This window comes from Oncorhynchus keta, chromosome 12 (genome assembly GCF_023373465.1).
Source record: "Oncorhynchus keta strain PuntledgeMale-10-30-2019 chromosome 12, Oket_V2, whole genome shotgun sequence".
Taxonomy (NCBI): Eukaryota; Metazoa; Chordata; class Actinopteri; order Salmoniformes; family Salmonidae; genus Oncorhynchus; species Oncorhynchus keta.
The window spans coordinates 2,587,938-2,600,119 of record NC_068432.1 but is presented as its reverse complement, the minus strand read 5'-3'; the positions used below and the strand labels follow the sequence as shown (position 1 = coordinate 2,600,119).

General features: G+C 40.9%; 1 protein-coding gene across 4 annotated transcripts in view; it reads right to left on the bottom strand.

The window, feature by feature from the left end:
* LOC118390864 (glucocorticoid receptor) overlaps positions 1 to 12,182 on the bottom strand; it is a 90,558-nt gene that overhangs the window by 28,334 nt on the left and 50,042 nt on the right. For all 4 annotated transcript variants that reach the window (XM_035781570.2, XM_035781568.2, XM_035781569.2 and 1 more), the window contains one exon: positions 2,406 to 2,572. In XM_035781570.2, the coding sequence (XP_035637463.1) occupies positions 2,406 to 2,572 (167 nt within the window). The remainder of the gene's footprint in view (positions 1 to 2,405; positions 2,573 to 12,182) is intronic.

The following is a 12,182-nucleotide window of genomic DNA, read 5'->3' as shown; positions in this document are numbered from 1 at the left end:
GAGGAGATGGCCCATGAGTATATGTTCCTAAAAACCAATGTGGAGATGGGAGAGGCGGGACTTGCAGCACGTAAAAGTCACAAATATAACCAAGTTCTATTTTAGCGCCTGGCTACGCAGACACTTGTTGACGCGCGTGAGCAGCGTGGGTGCAATGATTGAATAACATGTATGTGTAGGAACGCGAAAGAACGCGAAGCGAGCGGTGTGGTCAGCATGTAAGAGTCCAACTAACTCCAGACACTGGTCTGAATGACAAGGCAACTTCCTTGAGGGGAAATGCTTAGTTTGGCAGGAAGTGCCTAAGCTATATAAACAAAAAAAACAGCGCGGGGAGCAGCATTGTGTTCACCTCCTGCAAAGCACACGTCCTTATCATCTAGCTCCATGTGCCGCAACAGCCACACTTCACTCACTCCTATAGTCTTTTTAAACTAATGTAAAGACCTTTTTTTTCTAAAACAGTAATTATGCAAAATACAAACTCAAGATCATGTCAAGATAACCCCTTGAAGATGTAAAGCAAGACACACAACGCCACAGCATCTCTCGCATATGGAACAAGTAAGCAGATCATGTAATTCTAATGACCAACAGTAGTTTGGACAGGCTGTTCTGAGGTACAGGACACAAACAATCCATTCTAGTGTTGCATACAGTGCATTCAGAAAGAATTCAGACCCCTTGACTTTTACCACTTTGTTATGTTACTGCCTTATTAAAAATATATATATAATTCTCATCAATCTACACACAATACCCCATAATGACATTTTTGCAAATGTATAAAAAAGAAGAAATGTCACATTTACTTAAGTATTCAGACCCTTTACTCAGTACTTTGTTGAAGCCAGTTTGGCAGCAATTACAGCCTTGAGTCTTCTTGGGTATGACACTACATGCTTGGCACACCAGTATTTGGAGAGTTTCTCCCATTCATCTCTGCATATCCTCTTAAGCTCTGTCAGGTTGGATGGGGATCGTTGCTGCACAGCTATTTTCAAGTCTCTCCAGAGATGTTAGATGGGGTTCAAGTACAGGCTCTGGCTGGGCCACTCAAGGACATTCAGAGAATTGTCCCGAAGCCACTCTCCTTTGTTGTCTTGGCTGTGTGCTTAGGGTTGTTGTCCCGTTGGAAGGTGAACTTTGCCCCAGACTGAGGTCCTAAGCGCTCAGGAGCACGTTTTCATCAAGGATCTCTCTACTTTGCTCTGTTCATATTTCCACTCAATTCTGACTAGTCTCCCAGTCCCTGCAACTGAAAAACACCACTACAGCAATATGCTGCCACCACCATGCTTCACTGTAGGGATGGTTCCAGGTTTCTTCCAGACGTGACGCTTGGCATTCAGGCCAAAGAGTTCAATCTTGGTTTCATCAGACCAGAGAATCTTGTTTCTCATGGTCTGAGAGTCTTTTCGGTACCTTTTGGCAAACTCCAAGCAGGCTGGTCATTTGCCATTTCCTGAGGAGTGACTTCCGTCTGGCTACTCTACTATAAAAGGTCTGACTGGTGGAGTGCTGCAGAGATGGTTGTCAGAGGCAGTGACGCCTCTGGCACTGAGATCAATTTAACTTAATTAATTCCAATCAAGTTGTAGGAATATATCAAGGATGATCAATGGAAACAGGATGCACCGAGTCTCATAGCAAAGGGACTGAATACTTAAGTAAATAAGGTATTTCAGTTTGACATTATTAATAAATTAGCAAACATTTCTACAAAAACTGTTTTTGCTTTGTCATTATGAGGTATTGTTTGAAGATTGATGAGGAAAAAAACAATTGAATCCATTTTAGAATAAGGCTGTAATGTAACTAAATGTGGAAAAGGTCAAGGGAAGGGAAAGGAGGATACCTAGTCAGTTGGACAAATGAATGCATCCAACTGAAATGTGTCATCCGCATTTAACCGAATCCCTCAATCAGATTTGAATACTTTCTGACTGCACAATATATGAACATTATGGGTAAGACAAAAAAATAGCAACACAGACACCACAGCCTTATAGAACACCATGAGACACTTGCCTACCCCTAGCTGGTGTAATACTAAAGGCAACCTTTTCTGATTATTGTGTGAACCTAAAATGTTTCTCCTCCTAATCTTAAAAAAATGTAAGGACATTTGTTCAATAAAATATTATACTCAAATGAATTTTGAATAAAGAACCAAGTGGTATGCTTTTGTTCTAGTATCTAGGCTATCCTACAGGTAAGGAAACACTTAAGAGTGTCCACATGTTGTGTCAACGACAGGATATATAAGTGTACTACTGCAGAACTCAATGTACATATCACCACGATAGATTCACCTTTATGTATGTTCTACTATAGTAGGTCAACGAAGGGTAGGACTGTGCATGAATGGAGTTGTGTGCGTGAGTGTTTATTATGTCACCAACCTTCAACGGCCCTCTTGAAGAAGACCTTGCAGCTTCCGCAGGTGAGGACTCCATAGTGGCAGCCAGAAGCCTCGTCAGAACACACCAGGCAGATCTTATGGGTTGGACCGCTGTGCTTGGCAGGGGCTGAAGAAGTGGAGCTGCTGGCCTCGGGTCTGGCCGTGGGACTGTAAACACAAACAACACAGAGGTCAATATATCACATCAATTCAAAATGTATTTATACATTTTTCAACAGCATTTATTTTGCTTTTATCACAGATGAATATCACTCTGATCCAGACAGCTTAAGGCTAGAGTCTTGCCTCGGGTCAGTTCACCGCAGTTGAACCTCCCCAAAAAATCATCTGTCGGGTGGTATGAAAACATTATTGCTGTTCAGAACAATTATATTGTGTTTCAAAACATAATTTTTTTTAGCCAGGAGCTTCTTATGTTGAATTGTGTTGGAAATTCCATTAGGCTATGTGAGCGGTGAGGCAGACCTACCCTAGGTTACCAGCCACACAGCGAGAGAGTGGAGCAGGGAACTGTCCATTAGTAGCCTATTTGTGTGGTGCTGGAACATTCATAATTTGTTGCTGCACATGGAAGAGCTTTGTTCTCCTCTGCAACGTGACAATATGTCGCCAAGTTTGTTTTCCCTGACTCCTAAGCTCATGCGAAAATGGCAAACATAACAGTTTGGAGTCATTGTGGACAAGGATGACAACAACCTGGTAGATGGATACACAGCCTGCAAAAATGCAAACATACAATAATTCAGTTAATTATCAGTTTAGTCGGTGAGGGGCAGGTGCAGCTCCAAAAAACGGATCCGTGCAGAGTAACTTTTAGGTAACTTCTGAGAGATTATTGAATGTCTCTGCAAAAACAAATCCAATCATTTTTTTAATCACATGCACCAAATACAACTAGTGTAGATTTTACAGTGAAATGCTTGCTTATGAACCTTTCCCAACAATGCAGAGTTTAAAAATAACAAATCATTTAATTGTAACTGACAAGAGGAATACATTAAAATACACAAGAATGGAGCTATATACAGGGCTCAATGTGCAGAGGTACAAGATATTTTAGGTAGATATCTACATAAAGGCAGGCTAAAGTGACTAGGCATTTAGATACATAATAATACAAGTCAAATAAAGAACAGAGAAGCAGCAGCAAATGATTAGTACAAAAGTGTGTGTGTGTACGTATGTGTGTTTGTGTTGTGTGTGTGTACACTCGCACATGCGTATGTGAATGTGTGATGGTTTTGTGTGGGCGTGACAGTGTAGTGTGGGTGTATACAGTGCATTCGGAGCCTGTTGGTAAGAGGGACGATGCTCCGGTAGCAGAGTGAAAGGTAGTAGAGTGAACAGGTTTGGGAGTCGGGCAGTTTTTCAGGAACTCGTAGGCCAATACAGCAATAAGGCTATAACTTTCAGGTTATAAGGCTATAAAGTCAAAATACGTGAAGCTGACAAAAAATAAAAGTAGAAAATAAACTATTCTGGTTCTTTCAATTGCATTCATTTCTCTACTCAGCCTTTTCTATAGGTCTTTAACTACTCTTTTTTTTTTTTTTTTTTTTTGCAATTACGCATTACATATGGTGGTGACATACAGTTGACATACAGTTGAAGTCTAAAGTTTAAATACACCTTAACCAAATACATTTAAACTCAGTATTTCACAATTCCTGACATTTAATCCAAGTAAAAATTCCCCGTCTTAAATCAACTTCATATGGCTGCAGGGGCAGTATTGAGTAGCTTGGACGAAAAGGTGCCCATAGAAAACGGCCAGCTCCTCAGTCTCAGATGCTAATGTATGCATATTATTATTAGTATTGGATATAAAACACTCTAAAGTTTCCAAAACTGTCTGTGAGTATATCAGAACTGATATTGGCAGGCGAAACTCTGAGAAAAATCAAAACAGGAAGTGGCTTCTATTTTGAAAACTCCATGTTCCATAGCCTCCCGTTGCTGGATTTAAAGGGATATGAACCAGATTCCTTTTCCTATCGCTTCCTCAAGGTGTCAACAGTCTTCAAACATAGTTTCAGGCTTTTATTTTGAAAAATGAGCCAGAATGATAACATCGCGTCAAGTGGTCACATGAGTTTTGCTTACGCAACAGAGTTTGGACAGCCATTGTTTTCCCCTCTCCTACTGTGAAAGACATTTGCAGTTGATATATTATCGATTATATATTTTAAAAACAACCTGAGGATTGATTATAAAAAATGTTTGACATGTTTTTGTGGACAAACTATTTGGAATTTGTCTGCGTTGCCGTGACCGCTCTCCCCTGTGGATTTCTGAACATACCTCAGTTTGTTTGTCGCGTTATTTTGGACATAAAAATCATCTTTATGGAACAAAAAGGAACATTTGTTGTGTAACTGGGAGTCTCGTGAGTGAAAACATCTGAAGATCATCAAAGGTAAACGATTCATTTGATTGATTTTCTGATTTTCGTGACCAAGCTTCCTGATGCTAAGTGTACTTAATGTTTTGTCGTGCGATCGATAAACTTACACAAACGCTTGGATTGCTTTCGCTGTAAAGCATAATTTCAAGATCTGACACGACAGGTGGATTAACAAAAGGCTAAACTGTGTTTTCCTATATTGCACTTGGGATTGTAGTAATATTTATTGAATGTAGCGCTATGCTATTCAGCGGTTGTTGATGACACTTATCCCGAATGGGGGATTGCAGCCATAACAAGATAAATCAGTTAGGATCACCACTTTATTTTAAGATTCTGAAATGTCAGAATAATAGTAGAGAGAATGATTTATTTCAGCTTTTATTTCTTTCATCACATTCCCAGTGGGTCAGAAGTTTACATACACTCAATTAGTAGTTGGTTGCATTGCCTTTAAATTGCTTACTTGGGTCAAACGTTTTGGGTAGCCTTCCACAAGCTTCCCACAATAAGTTGGATACAGTTTGGAAAACTCCTGCTGACAGAGCTGGTGTAACTGAGTCAGGTTTGTAGGCCTCCTTTGCTCACACGCTTTTTCAGTTCTGCCCATACATTTTACATGGGATTGAGGTCAGGGCGTTGTGATGGCCACTCCAATACCTTGAGTTTGTTGTCCTTAAGCCATTTTGCCACAACTTTGGAAGTATGCTTGGGGTCATTGTCCATTTGGAAGACCCATTTACGACCAAGCAATAACTTCCTGTCTTGAGATGATGCATCAATATATCCACAATTTTCCTACCTCATGATGCCATTTATTTTGTGAAGTGCACCAGACAATCCTGCAGCAAAGCACCCCCACAACATGATGCGGCCACCCCTGTGCTTCACGGTTGGCATGGTGTTCTTCGGCTTGCAAGCCTCCTCCTTTTTCCTCCAAACATAATGGTCATTATGGCCGAACAGTTCTATTTTTGTTTCATCAGACCAGAGGATATTTCTCCAAAAGGTACAATATCTTTGTCCCCATGTGTCCTAATACTTTTGTACCGGTTTCCTCCAGCATCTTCACAAAGTCCTTTGCTCTTGTTCTGGGATTGATTTGGACTTTTCGCACCAAAGTACGTTCATCTCTAAGAGACAGAACGCGTCTCCTTCCTGAGCGGTATGATGACCGCGTGGTCCCATGATGTTTATACTGACGTAATATTGTTTGTACAGATGAACATGGTACCTTCAGGCGTTTGGAAATTGCTCCCAAGGATGAACCAGACTTGTGGAAGTCTACAATTTTTTTCTGAGGTCTTGGCTGATTTCTTTTGACTTTCCCATGATGTCAAGCAAAGAAGCACTGAGTTTGAAGGTAGTCCTTGAAATACATCCACAGGTAAAGTAGGTAGTCATTCAACTGAGACTGCTCTTCTCTGTATCACGGAGGCGCTCCGCACTGCTAAAGCTAACTCTCTCTCCTCTGCTCTCATCCTTCTAGACCTATCGGCTGCCTTCGATACTGTGAACCATCAGATCCTCCTCTCCACCCTCTCCGAGTTGGGCATCTCCGGCGCGGCCCACGCTTGGATTGCGTCCTACCTGACAGGTCGCTCCTACCAGGTGGCGTGGCGAGAATCTGTCTCCTCACCACGCGCTCTCACCACTGGTGTCCCCCAGGGCTCTGTTCTAGGCCCTCTCCTATTCTCGCTATACACCAAGTCACTTGGCTCTGTCATAACCTCACATGGTCTCTCCTATCATTGCTATGCAGACGACACACAATTAATCTTCTCCTTTCCCCCTTCTGATGACCAGGTGGCGAATCGCATCTCTGCATGTCTGGCAGACATATCAGTGTGGATGACGGATCACCACCTCAAGCTGAACCTCGGCAAGACGGAGCTGCTCTTCCTCCCGGGGAAGGACTGCCCGTTCCATGATCTCGCCATCACGGTTGACAACTCCATTGTGTCCTCCTCCCAGAGCGCTAAGAACCTTGGCGTGATCCTGGACAACACCCTGTCGTTCTCAACTAACATCAAGGCGGTGGCCCGTTCCTGTAGGTTCATGCTCTACAACATCCGCAGAGTACGACCCTGCCTCACACAGGAAGCGGCGCAGGTCCTAATCCAGGCACTTGTCATCTCCCGTCTGGATTACTGCAACTCGCTGTTGGCTGGGCTCCCTGCCTGTGCCATTAAACCCCTACAACTCATCCAGAACGCCGCAGCCCGTCTGGTGTTCAACCTTCCCAAGTACTCTCACGTCACCCCGCTCCTCCGCTCTCTCCACTGGCTTCCAGTTGAAGCTCGCATCCGCTACAAGACCATGGTGCTTGCCTACGGAGCTGTGAGGGGAACGGCACCTCAGTACCTCCAGGCTCTGATCAGGCCCTACACCCAAACAAGGGCACTGCGTTCATCCACCTCTGGCCTGCTCGCCTCCCTACCACTGAGGAAGTACAGTTCCCGCTCAGCCCAGTCAAAACTGTTCGCTGCTCTGGCTCCCAAATGGTGGAACACACTCCCTCACGACGCCAGGACAGCGGAGTCAATCACCACCTTCCGGAGACACCTGAAACCCCACCTCTTTAAGGAATACCTAGGATAGGATAAAGTAATCCTTCTCACCCCCCTTAAAAGATTTAGATGCACTATTGTAAAGTGGCTGTTCCACTGGATGTCATAAGGTGAATGCACCAATTTGTAAGTCGCTCTGGATAAGAGTGTCTGCTAAATGACTTAAATGTAAATGTAAATGTAAACCTTCAATAGGCTAATTGACATCATTTGAGTCTATCAGAAGCTTCTAAAGCCATGACATAATTTTCTGACATTTTCCAAGCTGTTTAAAGGCACAGTCAACTTAGTGTATGTAAACTTCTGACCCAATAGAATTGTAATACAGTGAATTATAAGTTAAATAATTTGTCTGTAAACAATTGTTGGGAAAATTACTTGTGTCAGGCACAAAGTAGATGTCCTAACCGACTTGCCAAAACTATAGTTTGTTTACAAGAAATGTGTGTAGTGGTTGAAAAACAAGTTAACGACTCCAACCTAACTGTATGTGAACTTCCGACTTCAACTGTATATACCATTTCCAGCCTTTCATAATAAAATAAATTAGACTGCACACAATGCCCACAATTCTTCATTATCATTACACTATTGTTCTAAATTCAATCATTCAGTTCATTGAAGTCACATGCACCATTATCCGTTTCTATCTTGTTTGTATAGCACATTCATCCATTGACGACAGAATAGCATATTTTTATTTGACCTTTATTATGGTACTAGTTTTTGCTTTAGTAGCCAGAGCAATGCTGCCGTGTGAGTGGTCATATACTGAATGCATGGACAGCACATCAATTATTGGGAAAAGTGAAATTTTGGAAATAGAGCTGCAGCTCTTGAATTTTGAGAATTATTTGACAAAGGTGTCATATAAACTTCAGTATATACCCTTTCTAATACTATACAAATATCTAAATGTTTTACCTGCATGTGACTGAAGGAGGATTGGATAAAGTGACGCTCCTTTCCCTGCATCTGTCAATTACAAGACGCGGCCTTCTCTTCATGTACAATTTGACAACTGATAGGCCTACTATTGTCACTCATCAGATAGACGAGATTAAATTGACAAACTTATTTGTGAAATTAGTTTTGGTATAGTTAAGGTGTAGTTTCTATGGGCCAGCTGTGCAGGCTGACTGGCATCATTTGTTTCCTACTCATTCAATTTGATAGAGTCAAGAATACGTTTTGCATTATTCTAAAAGCCTACTGGAACACAGCAGCATGTTCTTTCTCTTACAATACATTTGATTAGTAATATAGTTACAGTAAATAAAACAGTTCTGTAACAGCTAATTCTTAGAAAGTAACATTTAAGAGAATGGTATCAACCAGCAAGGTGAGGTGCACTATCCAATTATTAACATGAGCGCCAACGCTGATAAAATACGCATAACACAAACTCATAATTTCACTACTGTTGTTCTAAATTAAAATCAACCTCTTCACCCTCATCATTCCGTTAAGCCTAATTTAAATTTGATTGTGAAGTAACTTGCACAATTACCACCCATTCTATCCATTTGTCATTCAGTGGGCTGGTATTGTTTGGTTCACTGGATAGAGTCATGGATATGTTTTGCGTTATTCTTAAAGCCTACTGCAACACGTAGCATGTTTTCATTCCCATTAGAATACATTTGATTAGTAATAGAGTTATAGTAAAAACAACAGTCTCACAACAGCTTGTTTTTACAGAGTAAAACGTAAAAGATAATTGTATCTATGCCCAAGGCACATAGTCAAATTATTTGCTGCTGATATATAGGCATAACAAAAAATCTATTTTTTAATCTCTTCTTTCTAAATAAAATAAAAAATCAACCTCTTCACTCTCCTGATCATTCAGTTAGGCCTAATTAAAATGGAAAATATATATATATAAATAAATAAAAACAGGTAAACGGGCTCTAAATACTTTTCGGTTTGTGATTTCTAAATTCTTACAAATAAGCAGCGTAAAATACAGATATTTAGGAAAAGTAGGGGAAGGAGCAGGACACAGCTTTTTGGCCAGATTTTTTAATTTACTAAATCAAACCTCATTGGCCGTGTTAAGGTAGCCTAGCGCCAGGCTACCCAGAGTTTAAGGGAGTATGTGTCCAAAAACATAAGGGGAGAGTGTGTGGAATGTGGTCACATTCTATCTGACTAAATGTGACTCGTTTCAAGAAACTAGGCGTATGTTACAAGTCACGACTTCACAGGAGAGCCATTAACGTTTTATTTGATCAAAATGCAGAAATGTCTTCTGGAACATGTGAACTTTCATGTGCCTTAATAACAAACGTATATGCCATCTGGAAATAGGAATACAATTGTTAAATTACGAGCCTTGTTGGTTAAGCCACACAAAAAGTGAGCAACCTTCCCACTAGCCATGATTGGCTGAGTGGGCTGGACTTGCCGAGAGAGGAGTTCGGATTGGTCTGCCATATAGAAGGCTTCTGTCTATTTGAGCTGGTCAGTCTGTTGGTAATCCTGTTGAACGCGGCTTTTAAAAATATATATTGTGGAGTGGAACTGCATAAGTGTTGCTCTCCACTTTCTCGAGGGTCGAGTTTTGAAATCAGTGGAATTAGAGTGCGATAACTAAAGAGATGGAGAAAACACCTGTCTCTAGATGACATCTTCAAACTAAAGGGCAACCGTGGCATGGCATCCGTGACAGAGATGTGTCCATCATGCATGATGTATAAGATAGACTAGCTAGCTACTTTAAGATATTACACATTTCTAAATTTGACAGAAAGTGGTTTCATTTCAAGCTATAGTGTACAGTTAGCTAGCTAGCTAATGCTAGTTGGCTGGCTCCCTAGTTAACGTTAAGTGCATGACGTTATGATTCGTATCCCAGAACCGTTTGCTTTGCTAGTTAGAGCCTAATGTTAGCTAACATTGAACCTGGTTGGTTAGTTCCCAGCAGATTCATGCAGGGTAGTAACGACATGATTTGGCACTATGTTCATTGTCGTTTAACTAGCTAACATTAGCTGGCTGGCTCGTTAGCTAACGTTACCTGTGTGATCTTACACATTATTTACCAAGCTATGTTCCTTGTTTACCTAGCTAGCTACATGTCTTAAGCTAAAGTGTACGACACCCGTTAAATATGGCCTGGGTCAGTAAACATTGGCAAAAAAGTGTAATGAAATTGTTGCAAGCAAATCAAATCAAATGTATTTGTCACATACACATGGTTAGCAGATATTAATGCGAATGTAGCGAAATGCTTGTGCTTCTAGTTCCGACCATGCAGTAATAACCAACGAGTAATCTAACCTAACAATTCCAAAACTGCTACCTTATACACACAAGTGTAAAGCTGGTTAGGCTGTTTTCATGTCATCCAGAGGTGAAAAAATGATTGCCCAGAGTGTCACGGGTGCGCTCTGAACGCTCCAAGAGCGAAACGAGATGGGTGTGGCTAAAGCTTAAGCAGGTGTGAACGATGCTGAATGGTGTAGACAAAGAAGAGCTCTTCACTAGATACAAAAACAATTCAAAAAGGCAATTTGAGTTTACAAGTTAATCAACTTTCAAAGCAGAATTACTTTCCTATTGTTCCTCAAAAATGCGGTGTATGATATACCATTTTGCAGCTGAGACTACTTTTATCCAATGTAAAAAACACTATTTAAAATGTTGCTACATAACACTGAATCCAGGTTGTGTGTCACAAATGTATTGAGCATGTCAAATGAGACTTTGCTAGTCCCCCTGAAGTTTAGCAGGTATTCATAGTGAGGCTGTCAAAGTGCACCAAAGTACTCATCCTTTCTCCAAATAATTCAAATACTGAGCTACATTGCTTGCTCCAAAATATTGGGAAACTATATTATTTTTTACTAACACAATTGCTCAGAGAAAGACATTTTAACAACATGTATTTTTCTCAAAAAAGGTAGGGGTCAAAATTGAACACGGTTATGAACACGGTTATGCCTCAAATCTTTATAAAGATTTTCATTTCGGATCCCACTATATTTCAACTGCACCCAGGGGTCTGGAAAAAAGATCCATAATACAACAGGCTGAAAACAAGGGTTTTTCAACAGAGCTCTTCCCTGCCAATCCCGTCCCACTACAAGCAGTGAGTATAAAGGAGGTCAGGCAAATCATGGGATAATCCAATTCATCTACTTAAAGACAGCCAGACACATATCTCTGTGTTGCACTGCCCTGTGAATTAAAGGGGCCTTTGGTCACTGGAGAGGAACCTTCTGAGCATTATAAAGCTTCTCTTGTTTGCTAACTCATGTGATGCATTCATGAAGCCGGGCTGAGTGGGGATTTTTAACACAACATTAACGGCCATTGGTCTACTAGGCTATTGTAAAGATAGGGACTAAAAACTAAATCTAGCCTACAGATTCACCATATCAACCTATTTCAGAGGTGTTTCTGCCTGAAGCTGAATTTGAAAACTGGTAAACAATAGTGACCAACAGCGACAGACTATTGAAAGCACTTCAACTTCCTCCAGGGTTGAACGTGGTGTGTGTGACTTTGCCCGTTAACTAATAAAGGGTTACTATCAAAGCATCTATGTAGTGGGGGGGGAATCGATAGTTACATAATCACAATATTATTTTCGGACAATATTATATTGATATTTAACTCCAAGTATCAATTTGTGAAAACGATAACTGTATATATATTTTTTTAAAGGTAGGTAACATTGGCTAGCACTAGTCGGCTGTACCTACGCACAAACTTTCCTCCTACAGCTTCTTCTCCATCTTTTTAAATAGAGAGCCCACATGTTTTTAGCACTTAT